The 27,783-nt window shown below is 34.1% G+C and overlaps 1 protein-coding gene across 1 annotated transcript in view; it reads right to left on the bottom strand.

Moving 5' to 3' along the window:
* The window catches only part of PCLO (piccolo presynaptic cytomatrix protein), a 371,908-nt gene that overhangs the window by 125,263 nt on the left and 218,862 nt on the right, over nucleotides 1–27,783 (bottom strand). The window contains exons 7-9 of the mRNA XM_069586655.1: nucleotides 18,792–20,967; nucleotides 13,068–13,204; nucleotides 6,729–6,819 (exon numbers count right to left, since the gene is read on the bottom strand). Of these exons, the coding sequence (XP_069442756.1) occupies nucleotides 6,729–6,819; nucleotides 13,068–13,204; nucleotides 18,792–20,967 (2,404 nt within the window). The remainder of the gene's footprint in view (nucleotides 1–6,728; nucleotides 6,820–13,067; nucleotides 13,205–18,791; nucleotides 20,968–27,783) is intronic.

Here is a 27,783-nt window from a genome sequence, read left to right as displayed (position 1 = left end):
TAGGTACAAAATAGGTAACTGACCTGAATGTTTGAAGTATATAAACATAAGAGAAATTTTCTGGTATAAAACCTCTCAGAGAAAATCTTTTTGACCTCGGAATAGTTCTTAATACACTATCAGCAGCATGGTTCACAAACCAAAAATAACAATAAATTGAATTCTATTAAAATGTAAATTTTTTCTTTAAAATACACCCTTAAGAAAATAAAAAGACAAGACCAATGCTAGAAGGAAATAGATGCACTCCATGTTACTTATAAGAGACACATTCAAAATATATAAAAAACTCTTACAACTCTGTATGAAGACAAAGAATCCAAATGAATAATGGAAAAAAAGTCTTAATAAATATTTTACCAAAGAATATGTATGCTTTGACTTTAACCAACTAAAAATATGCTCATAGCTCAGTTGGTAAAGAATCTGCCTGTAATGCAAAAGAACCTGGTTTGATTCCTGGGTCGGGAAGATCTCCTGGAGAAGGGATGGGCTACCACTGCAGAATTCTTGAGCTTCCCGGGTGGCTCAGCTGGTAAAGAATCTGCCTGCAATGCAGGAGACCTGGGTTTGATTCCCGAGTTGGGAAGATCCCCTGGAGAAGGGAAAGGTTGCCCAATCCCGTACTCTGGTCTGGAGAATTCCATGGACTGTATAGCCCATTGGGTCGCAAAGAGCTGAACTGAGCAACTTTCACTCTCACTCTCATCATAGGTCATTAGGAAAATTTAAGTTAAAATTCACTATCATCCACACTCACCCCAAAAGACAGACAATACCAAGTGCTGGCAAAGGCATAGAGAAAGTAGAATCCTTAGACATTTTTGGTAAGAATAGAATATGGTAACTTCACCTTAGAAAACTATCTGGCAACTTCTTAAATAGTTAAAAAGAAACTCACCATGTAACTGAGCAATTCCATTTCTAGGACATCATACAAAAATATCATATGTCCAAAGTAAAACTTATGTGCACATTTTTAGTGAAACTACGAAAAATCCAATGGATAAATAAATATAGAGAATTCAAACAATGGAGTACTTCTTAACAATAAAAAGAACAAACAACTGATACATGCTATAACATAGATAAACCTAAAAAGTACTTGGAATTGAAAGAAGTCAGACATCAAAACTGAAATCGTACAATTTAATTTATATGAAGAACCCAGAAAGGGTAGTCTCAGAGACAGAAAGTAAACTTCCTGCCTGTGACCGGAAGAGGAATGCTGGAAGTGGCTATGGCTATCAGACTCAAGGGAACTTTTTGCAGTGTGTGAAAAGTTCTAAAACAAGATTGTCGTGACAGTCACACAACTCCACAAATTTATAAAAGTCATTTATAACCTGCACATTCACGATATAAGTTATACCACAAACTTCCATCCATGGAACTTTCCAGGCAAGGGTACTGGAGTGGGTTGCCATTGTCTTCTCCAGGGGATCTTCCCGACCCAGGGATGGAACCCAGGTCTCCAGCATTGCAGGCAGATGCTTTACCATCTGAGCCACCAGGGAAGCCCCGTACCACAATAAAGTTGTTAAAATAATAATTTTAAAAGGGCTATCCACATTTGGTATTCCTACCAACTCAGATCCAGTGAGATCTGTTACATCTGTTTCTTGTTTCTAAAAGCTTATAAAGGTGGTGGCCTAAAGAGGTACAGACAATGAGCCACTATATCCAGAGAAGACACTGCTATCTTTTGAAACTAACCATTCTTAATGTTCTTCACTATTACACTTTCTAATCCATCTTTCTAACCTTGCAGATGGAGCCAGTCCATTATGGAACTTTAATATAAGCAAATATCTTTTTTAAATTCAGAAGAATTTCTCTGACTTGTTTTGAATAGCTGTGTTTCTGAAGATGTTAAGATGGAGTTCTAAAAAAGAAACAGACTCACTTCTTGATTATTACCTTTTATCTTTTTTTCTGATAATTTCCAAGAGAAAATAACCTTCTTTTGATTGTACACTAAGGATAAGATTTTGTGTCAGGTTCACTTGCAATTATGTGAGATATAGAGAGCTGATCTTATTTTAAGGATGAGTGTACTCATTCTCAAAATTTAAATAAGTGATAGAGCTGAACTCCAATTCAGAACTTTTTGATTCTAAAATTCATGTCCTATTTTCTCCATTTCACTGCTTTGTGCTGGGATGACTGAAGGTTTTCAGAACCGTTGTACAGTTGTTGATCAGCATCTATATCTTTGAAGTTTACAGTCAAAATTAAATGATCTATTTGCTTAAAGTTATTGACCACTTAACAGAAGACTGTATTCATGTATTTTCCTCTGCATACATCATAAAATAGTATAAAAAATGGTACACATGTGTATGTGTGCACACACCTATACATACATACAGATTCTATGAACAATAAAGTTTTATAAATTCCCTGACTTTGTCTCAGTTGTTCCTTAAGTTTTACTACAGTTCAGTTCAGCCGCTCAGTCGTGTCCAACTCTTTGCAACCCCATGAACTGCAGCACGCCAGGCCTCCCTGTCCATCACCAACTCCCGGAATCCACCCAAACCCATGTCCATTGAGTTGGTGATGCCATTCAACCAACTCATCCTCTGTCGTCCCCGTCCCCTTCTCCTCCTGCCTTCAATCTTTCCCAGCATCAGGGTCTTTTCCAGTGAGTCAGCTCGTTGCATCAGGTGGCCAAAGTATTGGCGTTTTATTCACATTTCAGATTCTCCTATTAAAGAGTGAATAACCTGTAGATCAAGGTCTTTGCTGGATTCATTCTAGTAACCCAGCAACTAATACAATATAAATCATACTACGGGTGTTCTATGAATAAATATTCATGAATAAAAATTTAAAATGTACTCAATATGAGTTTAAAAGCAGTTATAAAAGACAATTTATTGGAATAAGTTTTTGCATAGGAAGTAAAAAAGCTTAAAATTTTTTTTCACTTATTCTATAAAGATTCTTAGAGAAGTATTTCACAAACATTTTGGCCTCAAGGAGCCATTTATATTTTTAACATTACTGAGGACCTCAAAGAGCTTTCGTTTATATCAGTTATAATTTTGCATATTTTCTATATTATAGACTAAAACTGAATTTATTTATTAATGAGTTTAAAGTATTAATAGACTCATTCCATGTTAAAACAAATCATTTTTTTAAAAATGCATTTTAAAAACAAAACATTTAAGAGAAAGGTGGCATTGTTTTACATTATTGCAAAAATGTTTGATATTGAATTAAATAGAAGACAGTTGAATTCTCTTATCTGCTCTGTATACAATCTGTTGGGATGTCACACATCATGTAATCTCTGAAAAACTCTATTGTATATTCACAGAAAAATGAGAGTGTAAAAGGTAAATGTTACCTTTAGCATTACTATGAAAATAATTTTGACCTTGAAAACCCCCTGAAACAATCTTGAGAATCCTGAGGGTTCTCAGCTTAACACTCTGACAGCCATACAGTAGAAAGAATTGAAAAAAATAAAACCACTTTCTATTTCTGTATGTTGTTAATATTTTGAAATTATTTTGCTTTCAATAAGTATCAATAGAAATATACTTTTCTCTGTGAAATGTCCATGTTTCATATAATTCTTATAAAATAATTTAAAGCTAGACACAGAATGGTCTATTAAAACACTATAAAAGATATATTTTATTTCTCCTTTCAATGAGCTTCTATAATGAAAATGAAAATCCACTAATGACATTTCCCCTCTGTTTGGGAGAGCAGAAATACTACATATTACTCTTTTCTCCTTCTTTGATTATATCCTCATCATGTTTTACAAAGGCAATTAAATTATTAGCTTAGATAGCTTTTTCCCTATTGACGAAGCCACTGGGCACTGCTGTTTTTCTTTAAACATGAGAGATAAACAGGAATTTAACTGTTAGGTAGTTAGAACAGGAAAAAGGAGTCCAGATTGGCAGTGGCTAAAAGACAAGGAAGGGAAAAGCTTGCAAAAAACAGAACAAAGGAAGGTCTGAGGACCAGAGTGAGGACCTCAGGTAAAACAACATTACCCAGGAGTGCTGTTTGTTTTACCTGAGGTTCTCACTCCGGTCCTCAAACCCTCCTTTGTTCTATTTTCACGGCCTTTTCCTTTCCTTGTCTTTTAGCCACCACCATTCTGGACTCCTTTTTCCTGTTCTAACTAACTAACATAACTATTTTCTATTATGCAAAGTTTCATACATATAAAAAAGTAGTGACAAGGCTGTAATAAAACCCACTGCAGTTAATCTTTCAGCTCCAAATTAATCAAATTATGTCAATTCTGTTCCATCTATTTCTTCACCACTTTCTACACAGCTAATCGTGAAGCAAACTCCACACAAGATATTGTTTCATCTGTAAATATTTTAGTATGTTCTCTAAAAGACATACTCCATTTTTTTCATGAAAATATTAACATAAAAATGACATGATAGCTAGAAAAACAGTATAATCTTAGGATCATCAAATATTTAGTCACTCAAACTAAGCTTTTGTAGACCAGCAAATAACAGAGATTAGCCGAGTGTAAATGCTCTATGCCAGGGTTTGTCTGCCACTAAAACTTCAAACTGCTAGATGTTGTTTGGCAAAAATTGCCATTTCTTGCTCTAACCCTGCATATACATTTTTTGTGTGTGAAACTGTTAGTGGCTCAGTCATGTCAGACTCTGCGACCCCAAGGACTATAGCCCACCAGGAACCTCTGTCCATTGGATTCTCCAGGCAAGAATACTGGAGTGGGTAGCAACTCCCTTCTTCAGGGGATTTTCCTGACCTAGGGATTGAACCTGGGTCTCCCACATTTAGGCAGATTCTTTACCATGTGAGCTACCAAGGAAGTCCCATATACACGTATTTAAATCCCTTTGAAGCACTTAAGACTTATTTGAAGACAACACAAATTGTTCTAAAACATTTAGTTTAGAATGAGATCAGGCTGACATGACTGAAGCGACTTAGCAGCAGCAGACATCAGGGTAGTTTGGGAGACAAAGAAAATACATTCAATAGCAATGCAGGATAAATATAACAAGTATTTTTATTATTATTTTAGACAAATATTAAAATAAAAAGGGGCATGCATAGAGATAATATATTACTAGTATATAATTCAAAACTATAATTCTCTTTTCTCATTTAGCAAAGTTTATATGTAGAGGAAACAAATTTTCAGACTAGAATAACAATAACAAGTCAATAGCTCTGATTTCTATTATTCTTATATTTTAAAAGAAAAATTATAATTTTTTCCTAATTGTAGTAAAAGAAAACAAACTTTTCCCCTAATCGTAGCAAAAGAAAATAAAATAAGTTGTGAAAGAAAATGATAAGGTTGAAGGGATAATTACTTTGACACAGAATATTCGTACAAATAGAAAACCTTGATATGGAGTCATAGTGATTTAGTAAAAATTGTTTGAAGATTTTCACTGAAAAAAATAATTTTGGCATTGCTAGAAAGTATTATGTTGTTTTGCTTTATGAGCTGGAGGGAACTGAGATAGTTTGCAGCAAGTAATTATTTCTACAAAAAGAGTCCCTGGATTTTAAGACTCACTCCTGGAATGTTCATCAGTACTTAAAATAGAGTTTGCATGTAATAAAATTATGAAAGTTTGAAATATCTGTCTCTGGCAGAAGAAAAACTATCCTGTCTTAAAAGGAAAATATTACACTCCTAATCAATTCATTCTCTATGAAAATAAACGGGAAAAATTGCTCAAATCAAAACCTGTTGCAAAACCGTAAGGTCTAAAATCTGCAAAGAACAACAGCAAGTACACTGAAGAAATACCACCTTTTGTCCTCTGTTATATCAGTCCTTAAAGCAAAAAAATTGTCTAACATATATGCTATGTTAGATATACCACTGACATACATTCATATGTATTGATGAATATTTTCTTTCGATATAGTGTCTATTTAACACAGAAAATGTACTTGAGTGAGAATACAAGTAATACGCATACTTTGAAAATTTATTAACTTTCATAAAATTTATACTTCTACTTCACATATATAAACAAGAGAACTTTTAATAATCTAAATGCAATCTGAGATTTGGATTAGATCCTTGACCGGAAAAAATATTAGTGGGTCAATGTGGAAACTCAAAATTTGGATAAGGCTTGTAGATATTTAATACCATCATATTAATGTTGATTTCTAGTTTTGATCACTTTTTGTGGTTAGATGTTAACATTAGTGAAACTGGGTTAAGAGTGGGCAAAAGAACTGATCATTCTATTTTCTGAGAGCCCAAAATTTTTTCAAAATAAAAGTTTAAATTTTCTGTCACATGGTTAATTTAAAGAAGAACACAAACAAATAAACAAAAACTGAGCAAAACTGATAATGTTCAAATTTACAAGGTATAGGGAATTTATTCCTAAGTAAAATTCAAGTTAGTTTCTGTGTAAGAATGTTTTATGGTTCTATGACCATATTACTCAACAGTGCAATAATTAGGGAGCATTTACTGTTATGTACATCAAAAATAAAGATACAGAATGATCTAAATATAAATCATTTAGTAATGTATCATATTAATAATTATGGCATTATTTTTTTATATTTAAATATATAGCCTGATTATTTTTTAAAAATTTCCAATAGACAGTTTTTGACAGAAAAATGCATTTTCTTAAATTTAATGTCACCTAAACAAATTCAAATACATATCTCAACCAGATATTAAAGTAAAAAGAACCAGATTATTTGATTTCTTTTACCTGAAACCGTGTGATCCTTAGAGTCTCTTGTTATTTTTATCCTTGCATGTGGAAAGATGTAGTGAACAGTTTTCCCATCCATCTGTATAATCTAAGATATACATAAGATATGGTGAAAAGGCAATGTTAAAGACATTTAAAGGACAATATACATAATTCTCTTTTTTCATACTACGGTGATTCAACCAACGAAAACAGAAGATTCTCAAATGATGACAATTTTAAGCATTTAATACTACATAATGATATATTGTTTTCTGCGTTTATTTTAGTCTTCACATTTATAACCAGTTTCTCTTGCAAACTGATTTGTTGGGTTTGGAAAATCAATAAGCATATGTTAACACATAAGGATATCTATTACTATGGTAATACATAGAGAATGTCCATGGAATTGACCTCTGCTGATTTTGTTTTTGGACAGCCTAGAAATAGAGAGGCATTTTAAATTTTCAGCCATCAAGCTTAAAGGGAGAAAAGACAAAGATCCTCCTACTCTGCATCTCTATCACTTTACCAGGAATGCATATTTATGTTATGTTGATATTATTGTGGAATTCTGCTTCTGCTGAGCACATTTGTCAGAAGTTTTAGGATACACCTGATGCTGAGACTAATTCTGTATAAATAAATAAAATCTTGGCTCATTTTAATATTTTCTGAAGCCTTCTTTGTATGCAAAGGCATTATTTCTCATTTAATTCTGACACTCCTTCAATTAGAAGAAACAACATTCAATGCCTTTATTACAAGTCTAGGATTTCTATTCTCATTAACTGAGACTTGAACATGAGAATACTATAGACTGTGTTATCGGTGTTTCCACCTGACAGAATGAGATTTCTGAAACAAAGGAAATTAGCAAATGCAAACTTCTGCTGTATATTTTATGGGATTTGGCTTTCAAAAGAGATTTGTGAAATAATGAAAGACAAATAGTAAAATCTTTATAAAACTATATTAATAGGATTTTAATAGTATGAAATTTTGTATCCATCACTTCCAGAGAATTTTTAACTATAATTAGATTAAACAAGGTTTAGTAAAGAGACATTTAATACTACCCATTTCAGAATGCGTTTAGGTAGTGTTTGGGTTTACTAAGATAATACATTAACTAGAGTTAAAAGGGTGTTCCTTTTGTGAAGAAAAATTCTCTGGAATATTCATGTTATTTTAATGTGCCTCTGAAAATTCATCTTTAAAATTGCTAGAATTGTGGATTTTAAAAGAAAAATGCACTGAAAAATGCAAACAATGCCAGCCTTTAGGTTTTATTCTCTTTAGGAAAGAATAAGCTTAATCAGGCCTCTGATGAACAAAAAATTGTCCCTAGACAACAGCAGAATCCTGTCAAGTCCAAAAATCTTATATGAATTCTGCAAAGTAAAACTAAAATATTATTTGCATGATTATAAAAATATCATGGTCCATATAATCAATCCAGATAATTCATACTATTAATAACAATGGCTTTGTAAACCATTGTGAATACTGTATATGTTAATGACAAAAGAGTGTGCATTTTCCTTTTTTCTTCCTTACTCTACCCTCTTCTGTCTCACTCTCTTTTACTTTCTCTCCTGGACTCCTTACTTTCCCTCCCTTCATCTTCTCTCCTTCTTCTACTTTCCTTCATCCTCTCCTTTCTTCCTCTTCTATCTGCATTAAAAATCTTCATTTTAAACTATGTGAACTGAAAATCTTAGAACTATTAGATATAACTCAAATTTGCTTTGTTACTATAGATAATTCATTAACATTACGTATATTGTGGTGCAATCTCAAAATCAATAGAATGATCTTGGTTCGTTTCCAAGGCAAACCATTCTGCATCTCAGTAATCCAAGTCTATGCCCCAACCACTAATGCTGAAGAAGCTGAAGTCAAATGGTTCTATGAAGACCTATAAGAACTTCTAGAACTAACACCAGAAAAGATGTCCTTTTCATCACAGGGGATTGGAATGCAAAAGCAGGAAGTAGAGAGATACCTGGAGTAACAGGCAAGTTTGGCTTTGGAGTACAGAATGAAGCTGGACAAAGGCTAACAGAGTTTAGCCAAGAGAATACACTGGTCATAGCAAAACACCTCTTCCATCAACACAAGAGACGATTCTACACATGGACATCACCAGATGGTCAATACCGAAATCAGACTGATTATTTTCTTTGCAGCCAAAGATGGAGAAGTTCTATACAGTCAGCAAAAATAAGACCTGGAGCTGACTGTGGCTCAGATCATGACCTGCTTATTGAAAAATTCAGACTGAAATTGAAGAAACTAGGGAAAGCCATTAGACCATATAGGTATGACCTAAATCAAATCCCTTATGATCATACAGTGGAGGTGATAAAGAGATTCGAAGGATTAGATCTTGCAGACAGAGTGCCTGAAGAACTATGGATGGAGGTTCATAACATAGTACAGGAGGTGGTGAAAAAATCCATCCCCAAGAAAAAGAAATGCAGGAAGGCAAAGAAGTTGTCTGAAAAGGATTTATACCTGAGAAATGAGAAGTGAAAGGCAAAGGAGAAAGGGAAAGATGTACCCAACTTACAAGTATTTCAAAAGAAATTATGTTCATGAACTGGCCCTTTTTATTTATGAGACAGCAACTCTTGTGTTAACATATCTTTTAGTTTTACAGACATTTATTCTTTCCCTTATTTACATACCTTGTATGCCAGATGTAGCAGACAGAGTATCAAGCCCTGTGTTATGCACAGAATAGACACCATGGTGGATGGTATAGGGAGCACTTGCTCTCTAAAAGTTCACAGCCCAAGACACAATGCATGGAGGGCTACTATAGCACAAAGTAGGAACATTTGTGGGGAGATGGTGGTGGTAATGTCAGAGAAGGCTTTTTGCAAGATGAGGCATGCGCATGGAGCCCTGAGTGATGAACAGCGTTAAGTCAAGAGAAAAGAGGAGGAAGAATGTTCGGGAAGAGGAAACAAGACATTCAAAAGCCCAGAATAAAGAAAGAGTGACTCTTTCAAAGGAGCCCAAGGTACCTCAGTATAGCAGTCACGTGGGAAGTGCACAAGGCTCGGGCATTAGTGCAGAATGAACGCATTTTGTCCTAGTAGAGAAATTTTGACCTTTGCAATGATGCTGTGAATGGTATTAGTTCTATTTATTGATGGAGTGATTGAGGAAAAAAAGAAAGAGGTCAGGTGGTCTCTTCAATTCACAAAGCAGAGTTGAATTCCTACTGAATAGTGCGGAGGTTAAACACGCAAAAAGAAACACATAGAGATTTGCAGATTTGGCTTTATAATTCAAATGATTTTGAGTCTAAAGTCAGAAATATTCTGCTATCTCTCTAACCTATGTTTTATGTTAAATAATTTTTAAAGCAGATACATTATTGTTTATATGTTTTGTCTAACATATAAGCAAAAAAACTATGCAATACTCAAAACTGAAAAACATGTAGAATTATAAACTAATAAAACAATCATCCATATAATCATCACACAAAGAAAGAAAGGGAGCATTCATAATTTCTTTTGAAATATTTGTAAACAGAGAAGAACCCTTTTTCTGGGCAGCATACAAGTGATAGTTCTGTCAATGGAGAATTATCCAAAGACTATGATGTGCCTTGGGGAGAGGAACAGGGCAATTAATTGACATGAGTCCTATCCTCTGGCCTTGTCCCTATTTTTATCTGGCAGAAGCAACACTTACCCTAAATAAATGACTAAAACAAGAATGATACTTTGTTATTCTTTCTATACCAAAATATAATTTTGATAGGAATAGAGTATTTGAAGATAAATATTAAGACAAAAAAGCATGAACTTCATTTAAATGTAATCAAAACATGTCATCTCCTATGTAGCTTTCACATAGAGATATTTATAAAGAAAAATAAATTACTGACGCAAAAGTCAGTATATTCACTACTTATTTGAGAGAGGTTGAAAATTACAATCTCAAAAGGGGAAAATTACAATCTAAAAAATTTCAATCCCCTTTGTAGATTTCAAGGGGAAGAAAACACTCCCTTTCCTTGTGTGGTGGTTATATGGCTGTTTGTTTTATGATTAATTTATAATTCTACATGTTTTTAAGTTTTGAGTATTGCATAGTTTTTTGTTTATATGTTAAAAGGGTTTCCCTCAATTGGCAAAGAATGCACCTGCAGTGCAGGAGACCTTGGTTCAATTCTTGGGTTGGGAAGATCCTCTGTAGAAGGGACAGGCTACCCATTCCAGTATTCTTGGGTTTCCCTTGTGGCTTTCTGGTGAAGAATCTGCCTGCAATGCGGGAGACCTGGGTTTGATTCCTGGGTTGAAACGATCCCCTGGAGAAGGGAAAGGTTACCCATTCTAGTATTCTGGCCTGGAGAATTCTATGGAATGTATAGTCCATTGTGTCGCAAAGAGCTGGACACAACTGAGCAACTTTCACTTCACAGCTTAGATAACAAAATATAAATGTGAAAATAACTTTTAGCAATGAGATACACATTAAATTTACAAGGAGTGTTACATTTTCTATGTTATTAAACAAAGAAAAATTCATTAAATCATTCTCAAATATAGTCTGTCTTTAATTTTGGTATTATATTGCTCTATACTTATAAATTCAAATATGATGTGTTCTGTCTTCAGTGAATCAAATCATAAATTCTGTAGATGTTAGTAACAGATAATTATGAACAAAAAAGTCATTAGGAATATTTATGTGTCATTTACATATAATAAGATAGAATTCTAGAATATAATTTTGGGGGATAGACACTGATTATTTTAAAATATATCCTGCAGAATATTAGTTGGATAAATTAGGTGGACAAGACTACTCTGATTTGATACTCAGAAGTGTTGGGAAATAACTGTATGAAAGTTATTATGTTTTTAGCTCCTCAGTTTTTGTATTTCATCTTATCAGGATTCCTTGAAAGGATCTGTATTTTCATTATCTTGATCTTGGTTTGTGCAAAATACTAAACTCTCAGAGAAACAAACAAGATGAGAAAGGCACAACAAATAAGTCATTACAGAGAGATTCCTATAATAAAAAATAATCCAAGGAAGTTATTTTCAGCTGACAAATTGACTATTTTTGTAATTGTAAATAAGAGATAAACTAAAAGTTTTAAACACATTCGGAATGATTCTAATTTTTAAATTTTCTCATTTCCTAGCTAGATCTATTCTAGATCTAGAATATTCACAATAAACAGAGGATAACAGATTTCTATAAAGTATGAGAATGTCTAGAAGAGCACAAGAAAATTGAGAAAATATTTTATCAGTTAGAAATTTGTCTAAAAAAAACCTGAAATTGCTTAGGAAAAAATCAAATCTATAACCATAGATCCTATCTTTTAGACAGCACTTTTACATGCAAAAGTCTTGTTTTCTTTTATCCCTTAACATGGCAAATACTGAATTATATTATAGTAAATTCATATGGTTCTTTTTTGTTGTTTGAAATATAGTTGTCAGCTTATCAATTAATCATTAATCAGACAGGATGATAAAAGAATTAATGTACTTGATATAAGTAACTATCTCTTCTGTGAGTATCTTAATGATCATAATGAATACAAATAGCTGCAAATACCTGATCCATTAAGGCAACTGATTTAAGGCTTGTGACCTACCAGAGGAATCTCCCTCAGGTTATCCAACTGTTAATTTCCCTAGTATCTATCAAGGTTCAATTTAAACATCATCTCTTTTGTTCTAAAGTGAATAAGATCATGAGTTATGATATTATATTCATGTAATAGTTAATAGTATCCCTTAGTTTTTTTTTTAACCTATAGATATCAACTAATAAAATCTACTTTATGAAAGTTGTTCTGAATATAAAATCCAATAATGAATGTAAAAGACTTCCATATAACACTTCCATATAACATCAGTTCCCTTATTCCCAGGTGAAACCTTCTCTGTTCCCAGCTGCCTGGTTTGGTCACCTTCTTATTTGCTATTTCTTGACAGCTGGGCATATTCTAATGGAAAGCCCTGAAACTACCCAAGTCTATTTTATCCTATATTCTGTAAACTCTTCAGGACATTCATGTAGTTTCTCTGCATGGCAGTGTTGGGTATGCTGTATGGCTTAATTATCTGTTAGAGGCAAAAAATCACTTAAATTGCTTGGTAAGAAGCATCACAGTGATGCTTCAATGTCAATCAGTCATGGCTGATGAAGTAAGGCAATTACCACCTTAATATACTGGAAAAAAAATCATTTGTGAGCTTGATTAATCAAAGTCCTGTGTATTTTGGGATAACTGAGACCATTCTAGGGTGAAATGAGTCTCTTTTTTTTAGAAATCTAAAAGACATTGTTTAATATAGCACTTACTTGCTCTTGGTGTTGACTGAGTGGTCTAGAGTGGACCAATCTTTCTGGCAGTTTTCGATCTAGACCATGTCCATTTTCCAAACGAGACTCCCTGGGTTTGTCAAACCAATCTGTTTCTTCACGACGGAGGTGATAGGCTTTGGAGACCAAGGAAATATCAAACATTGCAACTCCAACTAATACAGATGACAGAGGGCAGTAGATGATCTGCAGTACCAACATGCTTTTGGGCTTATTAAGCATTCATGCATTTCAAACACAATTCCCAGTGGGATCAGAAATATCATCTCCTGCATTATGTTAAAAATTCTGTATGAGGGAATAACCTAGAAAAAAACCCATGTGCTACCTGTCAACTTTTCAGAGCAAAGTAAGACAAAAGTAACATTTAAATCAGGTGAAAAAATAACTTTAGATAGTGATTGGATAAATAAATGAACAACTGAATATTTCTCAAAAGTCGTTCTATTCAACCTCAGTCCATCATTCCACCTCCTCACTTCTCCCCACTATATATCACCAAAATCTAAGGAAAACACATTTCTTGGATACAGAAGATTCAATTATTTTTCCACTATCATACCAACCCAGGACCAATATGTGGCTGCTAGACTTGGGGATCAATTGAGCATCTTTTGAAAACATGATACATCTATTACATTCATAACTAGATGAAAATATTTATTTTTAGGAGGATCCTAGGTATCAGTGCTAGGAACATATGTGCCATAATCATCTGGTAGCCTAATTTTAAAAATATTTCTATTAGAATTTTTCATTAAAAATTAAACAATTATTTTCGGTGGGATCATAGATCTAGGAATTAAAGAGTTGGTAGGCTGCTTTCTGTACTTACAATGTGACAAAGCTTAACACCTTAAAATACTTTTTTGAAAATATAACTATATTTGAGGATATAACTACTATTTAAAATTTTTTATCTTATTAAATTCTTAATACTTTCAAAGACATTTTAAAGTTCTTATCTAGTGATCCCAAATCATTATTTACCTATTATATAGAATTTGACTTTATAGTAAGTTTTATGCATTGTAAAAGGATCCCTAATTAATAGTCTCTGGAAGTACACTGTTACTTCCTAAATGGCAGATGGAGCACCTCTTCTCAAGTATTATCCTGAAAGATCTGTTGATGATGCTATCAATCTACATCTTGAAACTCTGGTTTCGATAATGCCATACTATTGAGTATTCCTCTCTATCTCATTACAGTTCTCTTTCTGCCTGCATCACTGACTTCTCTTCCACTACTTTCTCTGAAGACTTTTTCCCAAGCAATTTCCATTAGTTCTTTATTGGCAGGGCTGGCAAAACCACAGCATATACAGCATTACTCACCTCTACACCTCCCGTGATCTTGGTCAATGCCTCTGATTAACCACAGAACTTTCTCTCAATAAACACAGAATGATAGACAATGTGTCTTAGATTTGAGGCAATACAATGGTACATACCTGGTTTCTGGTTGTATATGTACTTGTCTGATCTCCCCTATTAAGACTCTAAGCTGCTTGAAGATAAGCCTCATGTCTTCTGTTTTTTTTGTTCTCCCTCAATACTAAAAACATTGCCTTGTAAATGCCACAATATTCATAAAGCATTTGGGAAATGAATGATATATAGGAAAATTAGTCGTCAACTAAAGAAAGTTGAATATCCTAATTATGATAAGCACATTTTAAAATAAATGTCAAATGAACCTCATTAACAGTTACACATTCTTTTCTCACAATCTATTCAGTATTAACTATGGTTTTTCATAGTTCTCCCTCGACACCAAGTGATTACATTTATGAAAGAATTATTCAATATAATTTCGATAAGTAAACAAAACAAATCCATTATTTAATCATTAGTCTCTAAAACTTATTAGAAGATCACGAAACATACTAATATTTTATTTTTATATATTTTAACAACATTTCTCATAAAAATAGTCTATACTGATTTTAATAAATGACTACCTTGGATACTGTACCTGATATCACTTGAATATATACTTTGCTAATTGCACTTAAAATATGAATCTTCTAAAATGTTTCCTTGGCTATGTCTATACAAATAAGGCAGAATTTCAACTTGATATACATTTTGTCAATTTATTTCCAATACTGATGACATACTTTGTCTGTTATGTTTATAACTCTATATGTAACTAAGTTAGGATAGCTACCATGCTTTGCATAGGAATTTATCAATCAAGAGAAACTAGATTAAGTAAGTCTTCTCTTAAATCGAATTCTATATTCACCGTTTATAGCAAGTTGGTGTGTACTAGGTTGCTTCAGTTGTGTCCGAATCTTTGCAACCCTATGGATTGTAGCCTGCCAGGCTACTCTGTCCATGGGATTCTCCAGGCAAGAATACCTGAATGGGGTTCCATGCCCCTCTCCAGGGGATTTTCCCATTCCAGGGATTGAACCCAAGTCTCTTCCATCTCTTGAATTGACAGATGAGTTCTTAACCACTAGGGTCACCTGGGAAGCCCAATAGCAAGTTGGACATAAAAGTTTATAATTACAATTGTCTGATCTGCCATGGTAGATCCAAACTTTAAAAACTATATTTTACAATAATAACAACATTTTCCAAATTAAGTAATTCATTGAAGATTAGCATCCCCTTGTTTTAGGCTACTGATATTTTCTTCTCTTAAATGTAAAATGCAAGTAAGCTGTTTTGGGGTCCAATTCTATTCTGTACAAAATATTCCTTGGAATTTTTTTTAAGACTGTATGTACTGATGCATTTTTTTTAAACATGAGTATATTTTAAAAGAATATTTTCAATGATTATTTGTGGTTGCAGAAATATAACAATTGTTTCTAGTTTAGTTTTTCTCCAATCTACTCTAGTCTTAACCAGGAATAAATATTAAGTTGTAGAGTTTAGGCTGATGGTCATAACTATTAAGCAACATGAATTGTGCCTACCTCAAGTCACATTCTGCTTTAAAAGCTGTAACAAATACAGATGAATTAAAAAGAAAAAAAATTATATCTACCTAGATTTTACCTCAAATGAGGTATTTCAAAATTACCTGGAGTCATATAGAATACATCTGAAATATATATTGTTGTCTATAACCAAGAGTTTAACTGAATTCAGAGAAAGCACACAATAAATCTGAATAAATCTGAAATCAGTTAAATTTGCTTTGTTTACACGATACTAAGTAGCCCGTTGGAGTGTTATATATTTCAAGGTTGTTTTAGTATCACTCAAACATAGATATAGTACATATGTGGCAAAATTTATTTTAAAAATCTCTAGTACTTCATGAGTTTATACTGTCATAAGTTATGTGACCGGGAAAATATTTTATACTCTTTTTCTTAATTACTCATGGATCCCAAGATTAAAAAAAAAAACAAACAACAGAGCACTGTTCACCAGAAGAAAAAGTAATACGTTTATGGGATACAAACACAAAGAAAATACAGAACATTTGAAAACACATCACTACAATTCACACAGATAATATTACATATAAAATTCAATTTGTTATAGTTTTCTTTGTATAATTATGTACCAACATGATTTACATTTCTTATCTGCTTAATTTAAAAATAACACTTTAACTCAATTTAACTTCATGTAAGTTTCATTTTGTTTCCTTCTCTGGTGTTATCTTTACACATTTCTTAATTTTGGGTGCTACATGATGTCTCATCCAAATTAGTTTAAATAATTTGCTGGAGATTAGCATGCTTTTTTAAAATCTGATCTTTCCAATACTTAACAAATGTTTTTGATAAGTATTTTTTGATGTGTTTTGATATTTTATCAAAACAATTTTCTCATAGTCTTTGATAACTATGAGTATATATCATCCAAATATATAAATGAGAAAAATTTGGTTATTTTTACATGGTTGTATGTAAATAATTCTCATATTTCAGAATATCTAGAAACATCTGAATGTCTGGCACCATGGTGGCAAAATCTATGATGAATAAATGAATTTGTCAAATTCTCTCCAGATAAATGTACATTATACACACAAAGCCTTTGGTGTTTAGTTATATGATTGACCTATTAATTTTTATTTTGCTATTTTACAGATAGTATTATTGATGAGCCTTTCTATTCTTCTGTAGAAGTCACTATATATCTATATATTTATATACATATATAACGTGTGTTAAATGTGGACTGTGAAAAAAAGAAGAGTTTCCATATAACTCTCACTTAACTATGATGGTTGATTCAAACAACTGGCTAAAGTAAAAAAAAATAGTGTTTTATTTAATTGGCTAATTATCAATAAAAAATGGTCAATCCAACAGCTCATAGAGAACAAAACAAATAAAGTAACTGGTCTATTGGAATTTCATTAGGAAAAGCAGTCTCTTCTCCTTCAGATCCAGTGATTACTTTTGTCCTGATCTAACCTACATTTAAACTTCTAATATCATCTTGATGTCGAGATACAGAAGAAAGAAAATCCTTTTCGTGAAAATATATTTTCCTGCAAGCCCCCAGAGAAAATGTTAGATTTAAAAGAAGAGATGTTAGCTTAGAGCTTTTCCATCTCCAAATTCATGAAGTAATACATTTTTATTGGATGAGAAATATTTTATTTTTAGGAGTCAAGCCACACATATTCAAATGTAAACCATAGATGGAGAAGGAAAAAAAAAAGAACCAAGAGTAATAAGTCCTCTTGGCATGGGAAAAATGCCACATTTCTGTACTTCTTCAGTCTTGTCCTCTAATTTAGACTTGGCCAGGTCATTTTCTAAAATCCTTTTGGTTCTATATGATTTAATAAAAATCACCATAAAGTTTTTAGTTAAGTATGTACTTGCGATATATCACTTGTTCTATATGAAAAACTAGTAAAACTATTTAGTGCAAAAAAAAAAAAAAAAAAGAAATAATGCAAAAAAGAAACCCATTGAAAAGGCTAACTGAACACACAAGGAAAGCTTCAGCTCAGATACCTAAATTCACAAAAGCAGTGTACAAAGCTCAAGTTTTAAGATCTAAACAGTGCTTCATACATATTGACCAGCGTATGGATAATACTGTTGTTTACTGTCAATATCATATTAGGTACCAAGGTTTTAGTATGTAATACAAAATGTACAATGTACAATGCTTGTCAACTATGGCATTCACAATGAAAGAGAAATTAAAATACAAGCCTTTTATTTAAGTAGATTATAAAACTGTACATTACGCTAACATTAGGGACTCACCTGAACGTTCTCAAGAAGAGAACATTCTCTGAATTAACAAACACTGATCTCACAAATGATAAATAATTTTCTACTACAAAGTCTAGTGGAATAGTCAATGGCTCAAAACTTAATCATTGCACAAACTGAAAGAAACTAATCACTTTAAAAATAACTTTTGAAAACAAAAGAAACATACAACAAAAAACTTTCCAACTATAGATTTAAAGGATGACCATATTTTATTGACACAATTATTTGATAATGGTTTTGGAAAAGTAGACACCACACAAATCAATCAAGAAACAACGATAAAAGGATAAACTAAAAAGAAATAAAGAGCATGCTATGAAATCTATACACAAGATAGAATTTCCATTTATAAGAAATAAAACTGAAGTAAACATGCAAAAGACACACCAAGAAAAACAGAATACATTCTTGGAGAAGGAAAATTAAACATGCAGAAAAGTAAGAGTTTGAGTTTTGAGAGTAGCAAGGTAGTGTGAGGCCCAATTTACCTTCACTGTCTGACATGGCATGCTGGAAGTCATCCATGATGAATGCTATGTCACGGTCGTAGCCTCGAGTCCGTGATTCTTCTCTCATGTGTTGCTGAACTTCAGGCAAAGAGTGACTCGATCCAAACTGGTCCCTGGTGTCTGCAGATATCGGTGGCAGGGGTCCAGCAGCAGCCCTGGCCATTCCCATTGGCTGTCCAACAGGACTGAGTGGACTTTCCTCTTCAGAATTCTGGGCCACAATTGGTATTCTTCCTCTACTTTGGCTAATAGGCAAGCTAGTAGGCTTAGTTCTCCCAGAAGGTGATGCATGACCAAAGGAAACATCTAGAGCTTCAGCCTCTTGAGCTTTCAGTCTTAGAGAAGAGCTGGAAGAATCTCTTTTAATTGATAAATCTAGCCCGTAGACAGAGGAAGGCCGGGAAGAAGGTCTGGACCTGCTGCCACTGCTGTATGGCTTATCTGCTTCATCCTGCAGAGCTGATCGTATGGTATTTCCTAAGGTGCCCAGAGATGATCCCATAAATTTTTGTTGGTCTGTAATATTTTTTCTGAGGCCAAAAGTAATATCATCTTGAAGAAGCCTTGCCCTGGAAGAAATGCCACCAATAGATGAAGTGCTTGAAGTCATATAGCTCGAATAATCAGGTTCAAGGTCTCTACTTTCTTGAATAGGTGAGAATTTTGACATTTTAGGGTCAATTAGTGATTTCTTATGCTTTGACTGCTTTTGATAAAGTATAGCAGCTGGTAGTTGTTTTGCTGCTTGTTTTTCAAGTGTGAGTCTACTAATGCTGTACTTCTCAGATTTTGGAAAATGTCTGTAACTAGTGTCGGCGTGGTAATAATGGGAAAGACCAGCAAGGTGATCTAAGCTCTCGGCTCCTCTACGGAATTCTTGTTTAATCTGTTGTTTCAGAAGCTTTAACTCATAAGGATCCTCCATTGGGTCCTCCTCTGCTTTCACGTAACTATGCAATCTGGACGAAGTCTGCAGAGGTGCTAGGAAATCTGTCACTTCTTGAGACCTACGTGTCTCAGTGGTTCGGAGAAGACGATCTGTTTTTGACAGATCTTTTTCATGAAGGCTAAATGCAGTGCTTAGAGCCGCTGTTCCTTTGGTAATCTCACCAATGTCATCAATTAAGACATAATTTCGTGAAGTATGATGGTCAATATCTGCATAGAAAGAATCTGCAGATATGCTTGATATTGGACTGCTTGCCATGCTACTTCTTTCCTCCAATCCTATTCTCAAATCTAAGCTGTTGTACTTACTACCGAGATGGGAAACAGCATATGTATTATCAGTGGAAACAGGTGCTATCATCAGGGGTTGGTTGCGAATCACCTCATAGTTTGAAGTTATCTTGGGCTCCATATATAATGCAGTTTGCCGTGGCTTTTGTTGTATCACCATCATCTGTGATGGTAACTGATAAGAAGGTTGTGGGGTTGGTGTAGGTTGAGCCTGAGGTGTGAAAGACATTGTTGCCACAGCTTGGAAGGTTGGCTGAGTCTGATAAGGTGAAACTTCCTGATGGTACAGAGTCTGTTGCTGAAAGTGGGATTGCTGGGTGTATGGGGTGGGTGCTTGAGTAGGAAGAGCAGGGGAAGAGTATTGGTACTGGGTATAAGGACTCGTAGGAGGGACTAGCTGAGATTCTGTTTGGGTTTGTGGTGGAATAAACTGGTTGAATTCAGTTTGGGGAGCAGTTCTTGGTCGCTCGATGCCATGCTGACTTTCAATTCGGGTTGGTCTGGCGCTGCTGACCTCACTGTCGGACATGTAATCACGATCCTCAGCTACTCCCTGGAGATAGGCTCTCTCTCTCTTTTCTCTCTCCTTTAATAAGGCCTCTTTCCTCCTGTTAATCCCCATTTCTAGGTACCGTAACTTAGCATCTATCTCCTTTTCTTCCTCATCAAGTTCTGCTTGTTTCTTCCTAAGCTTGGCAGATTCCCTCTCCACAAGATCAAGCTCTCTGTCTATATCCTGGAGAATCTTGGCTCGGGCCATCGTATTGGTTCGGCAGATCCTTCTCCTGGAGACTGTGCCCATTGCGCTAAAGGCTGACTGAGTTCCTGTGGAGGTCTCTTCAGGTGGTGGGTTTGGCAAAGTTCTCTTCACTTTTTTCTGAGTGCCAGAGGTTGCTGTGGTTTGAGAACCTTTTGCCTAAAATTAAGTAAATAAAATACAATACTTTACTATCAAGGAAAAAGTTAAAGGTCAAAAAACCCATAATTTACATTTAAATAAAGATGATTTCATATATGGTTTAGCTTTGAGCACATAATAAAATTGTACCTATAATTTCAAGTATCAGTCACAAACAGTTAACTGAGAAATAATTTTCCCCTTAGTAAACTGTTACATATTATTACAACTTACATAACATTAGAAATGATTTTTGAAATCAGGCACAAAGTGCATTGCTAGGCAGGCTTATATTTTAGTTAGACTTTTGGAAGAACTCTAAAAACTAATTTTTCATCATATTTAATATACATATTATTACTTACTGAAGGTATGCCCAGAGTATTTGTGTTAACTATCTAAAATTTAAGTTAGATTAGTTGAAGATACTCATTGTCAAGAGAATTGTTTGCTTCCGTCTCACCATTCCTCTTTCATCCCCTGAAGTGTCTGTCAGTCCTAAACCAATCATGAAATGTTTTGAAATGAAATCCTCTCATTCTCTACTATCTCCCCCGCCCCCCAAAAGAGTTACCTGAATAATTTCCTATTTACTCTTTCAATATTTTTGTAACAATGGGCATCTATTTTTTTTTTCAATGTTGCTATTCTTTGGTGATTTTAGCTTCTTATTAATATGCTTTAGTAAATATCACATGAAGCAAAAGGAAATGACCACAAACAGTACAAAAATTCATTGAGGGTTTTCTGGGAGGCTCAATGGTAAAGAATGTCCCGGCCAATGAAGGAGACACAGGTTCAATCCCTGGTCTGGGAAGAGCAGCTAAGCCATGCACTACAACTACTGAGCCTGTGTTCTGAACCCGGGACCTCAACTACTGAGCGCCTGTGCCCTAGAGCGCATGCTCTACAATAAGAGAAACTGCCTACATGAGGAGAGTGCACACTACAACCAGAGAAAAGCCTGAGCAGCAAAGAGATCCAGCATAGCCAATAAATAAATAAAATTATTAAAAAAAACACGCTGAAATCTTTAAAAAATATCAGAGAAAGCATATAGGTAAACTGTCAGCTATTTTCCATTTTATTTGGTTAATCTGTCATAACTTGCATACTAAGAATCACTGTGGTCTTGAGAATCATTTAATTTCAGAATATCGGAAGACATGAGATCATTTTGAGTATAATTAAAATAAACTGATACACTCAAAGCTACCCAAGCATTTAGTAGCATATTCCCCCAACTAGATCTCAGGTTTTCTGCCTTCTAGTTGCATATCCTTTACAAAATTCTTCTTTTTTTTTTTCCCTTTTTTTGTACTAATAAGCCAAACACCTTAATTCTTCCCTTTCACCCAATCACCAAGTATTATAAACCAAAAAACATATATATTCATTCAAGACCTATATTTCGACTGTCTTTTTACTATTTCCAAATTTATTTCCTTAAGTGTTTTAAAATCTGTTCTCTGTTGTCATTTTTTTTTCTTCTCCACTTCTCTACCCTCATTGTTTAACAGAAGTAATATTCAGAAGCAATATCATAAAGGTCAGTTAAGGTTTAAATGTATTTCTGAAATTTAAAATATTTGAATGAAATTCACAATTACTAAAATCATAAGTCTTTCAAGTATGGTTTTTGAAACTGTAGCTTATTTCTCACAGTGATCTTGAGGAATATGGGGCAATGGAACCTCCAAAGCAGCTGTTCGGTATGTTATTTATTCTCTCTCATCCTTATTTCTTTTAATTTTACTTACTACAATCAAGTCATAGAGCTGATATGAACAGGAAATGAGACCTCTGTGCAAGATGTTTGGTACATATGGTAGTTGTTCTTTAGTTGCTAAGTCATGGCCAACTCTTTTGCGACCCCCATGGACTATAGCCCACCAGGCTCCCTTGTCCATGGATTTCTTTCTGCAAAAAACTGGAGTGGATTGCCATTTCCTTCTCCAGGGGATCATCCCGACTTAGGGATCGAGTGCATTGGCAGGCAGATTCCTTACCACTGAGCCACGTGCAATTCTGGACATACTGTAGCATCTATTACATATCATTTCCTTGCAAAATCCTCTCATTTCCACAGAAAACTATGGATGTTTGATAAATTCACATTCTAAATATTAAAAAACTGTTTCTTTGCAAAAAAATGAGTGTGCTGAGCATGATAGTAAATAAATGAATAATTATTTAATAATTTCCCCCAATACTAACATATATATGTTTTCTATTTTTAAAAAAAGTTTTTCCACAATAACCTTTCTGGTTCTTTGAATATCATGGAGTTCAATAGGAGACTGAAATTAATGACCATTTCTTTTCCTTGAGTTGCATTTAGTAGATGTGGTATCTCAATAAGAATTTTCAAGTTTAAAATGTTCATCTGTACTACATGACTGCGGTTGTGAAATGGTTTGAAAAAGAAAGTTTCACTGTGTTACTCTGAAACTGTAATAGCATAGCAAAGATGAAGACATTTCAAAGTAAGGATTTCCCACCAAGTTCAGTTCAGCCACTAACTAACGTAACACAAAAATGGATCCTGGCAGAGAGAAAGCACACAGAACAGAGAAGGTAACAATGCAATGGAACAAACAGAGAGAACGAAAGAAATTTCTGAGGTGAACACACACACTTTGAAAATTAATTTTTAAAAATACTGAAGGCACCCATTAAATGGGCACATATATATATATATACACACAAACATTAAATGAAAGAATAAATAAATGAAAAGACAAAACAAGAACCTGTTCAATTACTTTTAAAACTCTGAATCAAGAAATGAATTTCCCAGAATTCACTATGTGGGATGAGTATACATGAAATTACCAGAAAGATAAAAGTATGAGGAACTGAAAAAAAGACAACTACGTTAAGAGTAACATTTATAATGAACTAACCTAGAAACTGATATTAGTTCTTAATGTTGATGCTCATATATGTATATAATTTATCTTAATTTATGTTTAACAGTTTATAGTTCTCACTTGACAGAGTGAGCTTAGTCAAGCTGTCTTTGGTTATTTTCAAAATAAAATCCAAGGTTAAAGAAACATTCTAGGTATTAGGGATTTCTAATTTTCCTTCAGAGCTGCAAATATTTAATGATACATGACTTCTGTTTATCAATATTTTGTGGCCTAGGGACGTGAGTCATAGAAACAAGTGACAAAGTTGGTTGGTAGTAGCTAGACATTGGGTTGGCCAAAAAGTTCGTTTGAATTTTTCACACCATCTTATGGAAAAACCCAAACAAGCTTTTTGGCCAATCTAATACTTAATGAGCTAGCTCAGCTAAGCACTCAGTCCCCACAAGACAAAATAACTTTGTTGTTCTCCACTTCTTGATAACAAAGTTGGAGACATGTCAAGATTTTAGCTATATTCCTCCCAAATGACAGGAAATATAATGTGATTGTAAGCTTAGTCTCTCAGGCTAGACTGTTTCAATCCTGGCCCTGGAGTTACCAGCTGTGAGAACTTTATCAAGTTGCTTAAACTCCCTGGGACTCAGTTTTCCTATATGCTGAGAGGATTATTGTTCAGATAATAATACACAGATAACTGATACATTATCAGTTTGTCTAAGGAGTAAATTGGGCTTCCCTGGTAGCTCAGATGGTAAAGAATCCATCTGCAATGTGGGAGACCAGGGTTTGATCCCTGGGTTGGGAAGATCCTCAGAAGAAGAGAGCAGCTACCCACTCCAGTATTTTGGCTTGGAGAATTCTGTGCACAGAGGAGCCTGGCAGGCTACAGCTCGTGGGGTCACAAAGAGTCGGACATGACAGAGTGACTTTCACTAAATCACTCAAAACAAGTGAAGAGCCTAAATTAGTTATTATTCCAGAAAATAGAGAATTGAAAGTGATGTGCCAACTTATAATTTAAAAAGAACAGCCTTTCTAGATAATAACTTCTAAAATGACTAATTCTAATCAATATAATGTAAAATAAGAGTGCATGCTCAGTGTGTCCAACTCTTTGTGACCCCATGGACTGTAGCCTGCCATCCTTCTCTGTTCATGGAATTTTTCAGGCAGGAATACGGGAACAGGTTGCCATTTCCTATTCTAGAGGATCTTCTTAACCCAGGGATAGACCTATGTCTCTTGCTTCTCCTGCACTGGCAGGGGGATTCTTTACCACTAGGGCCACCGGGGAAGCCCCAAATAAGAGTAGAGAACTCTAAAGTAGAGAAATGAAACAATGTATTGCTTAGAAAAGACAGAGAGATGTATCAAAGGAAGCTTATCATGATTAATGATGATGCAGTTGGAGGTCATGATTAGAGACAATAATAACAATATAGAAAAATCTTATTGTTTAATAAGATTTTCTTTCCTTGATGACTAGCCTGGTCAAAGTTTTCAAACAGATCTGGTGCCCTTAATCTGAAAAATAATTGTACTAAAAACAGATATTTAAAAATGCTTACACAAATAATAGACCAAGGGAAAGGAAAGGAGGTCCTAAGAATAGAATGGAGGTTGAAAAAGACTTAAAGAAAAGTTAATTTCAATTGCAATAGCGATAGGAAGCAAGCAAACTCCAGCATAAGTTCTGCTGTCTGAAGATATTTTAAACAACACTTCTTGGAGGAGCCCATTGATACCATGCACCTTATATGATAGATGAAATGCACTTCAGCCTGGTGATGCATTAGTTTCTGTGAGATGGCTGAATGCAAACAGAAGGAGAAAAATTGGAAAAGCAAAAAACAAATATATATATATATATATATTTATATATACACACACATTTAAATTGAAAGTCACTCAGCTGTGACTCTTTATGACCCCATGGACTGTAGCCTGCCAGGCTCTACTGTCCATGGAATTCCCCAGGCAAGAATACTGGAATGTAGCCATTCCCTTCTCCTGGGGATCTTCCCAACCCAGGGATCAATCCCATGTCTTCTGCATTGCAGGCAAATTCTTTACCATCTGAGCCACCAGGGAAGCCCACACACCAGTGTGTATATATACATATACATATACATATATATATATATATATATATATAGAGAGAGAGAGAGAGAGAGAGAGAATATAATTCATAGGTAATATATAATATAAATGCTATATATAATATATATTTTATATGTGTGTATATATATAAAATATATAAAGCCCTTAAAATTTTATCTATATTAAAGTCTCCACTCATCCATTTCCTTTTTTCTTACAGGTGGAAAAGGCAACCCTGGTTATTACATACTGTTCAAATTAACTCTAATATGTTAACTACCAGGACAAACCATCAAACTCTAAATGTGCAATCACTGTTGATGACCTGCAATGCAGTGTCCTGGGTGGCAAGCACCATAGCTCTGCTAAAGAGAAAATTATAACAGCCCAGTCATAATGTGGCGGTCCACATAGACAACATAGAAACAGGAGATACAATCTCACAGGACTTCAGCAAAGCATTTTACATTATCCTTTGACATAGGAGCCAACTTTTGGATGTAACAATAAAAATGGTCATGCAATTTGTTAGGGATCTGCATGCAGATTATGACTGCTCATGGTCCAGCATCAATGTAAGTAATTAATCTTTCTTAACCTTGGCACTACTGGCATTTCTTTCCAGATGATTCTGTGTTGGGAGTGGGAGGACTGTTTTGTGAACTGTTCTGGCCTCTACCCACTCAGCACATTCTATTCCAGTCCTGTCAATCAAAAATGCCACTATACAATGTCAAATATCTCTAGGGGAAGACAGAGGCAAAACAGCCACTGGTTGAGAAATCATAGATGTCACAGGACATACAAGATGGTATCTTCAGAACGAGATCCCTAATCTATGGTTATTTAGCTTATAGAGAAGCTGGTATTTGTACGTTTTAGTGTCTTTGTCTGAATGGAAAAAGGAGAAACTTGGATGACAACTTGAAAAAGAGCACTCCTTGGATAAAGGGTGAAAGAAAAAGAGATATTCTAGGCTATGATAACAATCTATGGAAATTAATAAGGAGAGGAACATATTAGATTTTGCCTTGCTATCACTTATGATCCAAAAATCAATCCCTTTATTAGATAGGATGATTCACACCTTTTGGATTAACATGAATAAATACTCAGAAGATATTCAACCAAGATTTAAAAAATACAGTTTTATTAGAGAACATGGAGAAAAAAATAGATGCTTACAACTATTAATGAGAATATCTCTTTCAGTGCAGAAGATTAATTTTTTTAGCTTAGCCCCATAAAAATCTTGGGAAATTTTCCACAGGTGTGATAACTAAGGAAAAATCAGAGGACACAGAATTCCTAGTCTAAATGAAAAATTATGTAAATGCTAGATCTTTGTTAAAAGTTGCTTGCTATTCTGAGTTCAAGAGAAGATCAACAGTGTAATTAAAAAAAGATTACAAACTTTAGAGGAAACAACAGTTATCTAGTTTGAGAAATTAATTACCTGAATCACTAAGGGAAATCAACTGGATAACTAACCTTAACTTTAAAACTGAGAGATCCTTTCTATCTTGAAAATAATATAAGAAAACAAGAATCAAAACAGTAACAACAAAAACCAGAAACACATATCTGATAGCTGAGTGCAAAAAACTAAGTGCCTGTTTATTGTTTACTGTACTGACTGAGATTATGAGTAAGACTTTCCTTCAACTGTGCAGTATAATATACCGCACAGAAATTTGAGAGAAATTCACAGAAACTGACAGAAATTGCTCTCAGAGGCATTTGTATTGCCTTATTGGAATTCTCACCCAGGGCCTGTATTTACTTGATTACAAGAGAAGTCTTTGTCTTTGAAAGAAGAATACTACTTATACATATTATAAGTTCTCTGATATTTTTA

This window comes from Ovis canadensis, chromosome 4 (genome assembly GCF_042477335.2).
Source record: "Ovis canadensis isolate MfBH-ARS-UI-01 breed Bighorn chromosome 4, ARS-UI_OviCan_v2, whole genome shotgun sequence".
NCBI classification, from domain to species: Eukaryota; Metazoa; Chordata; class Mammalia; order Artiodactyla; family Bovidae; genus Ovis; species Ovis canadensis.
This window is presented reverse-complemented; position numbering and strand designations above follow the sequence as displayed.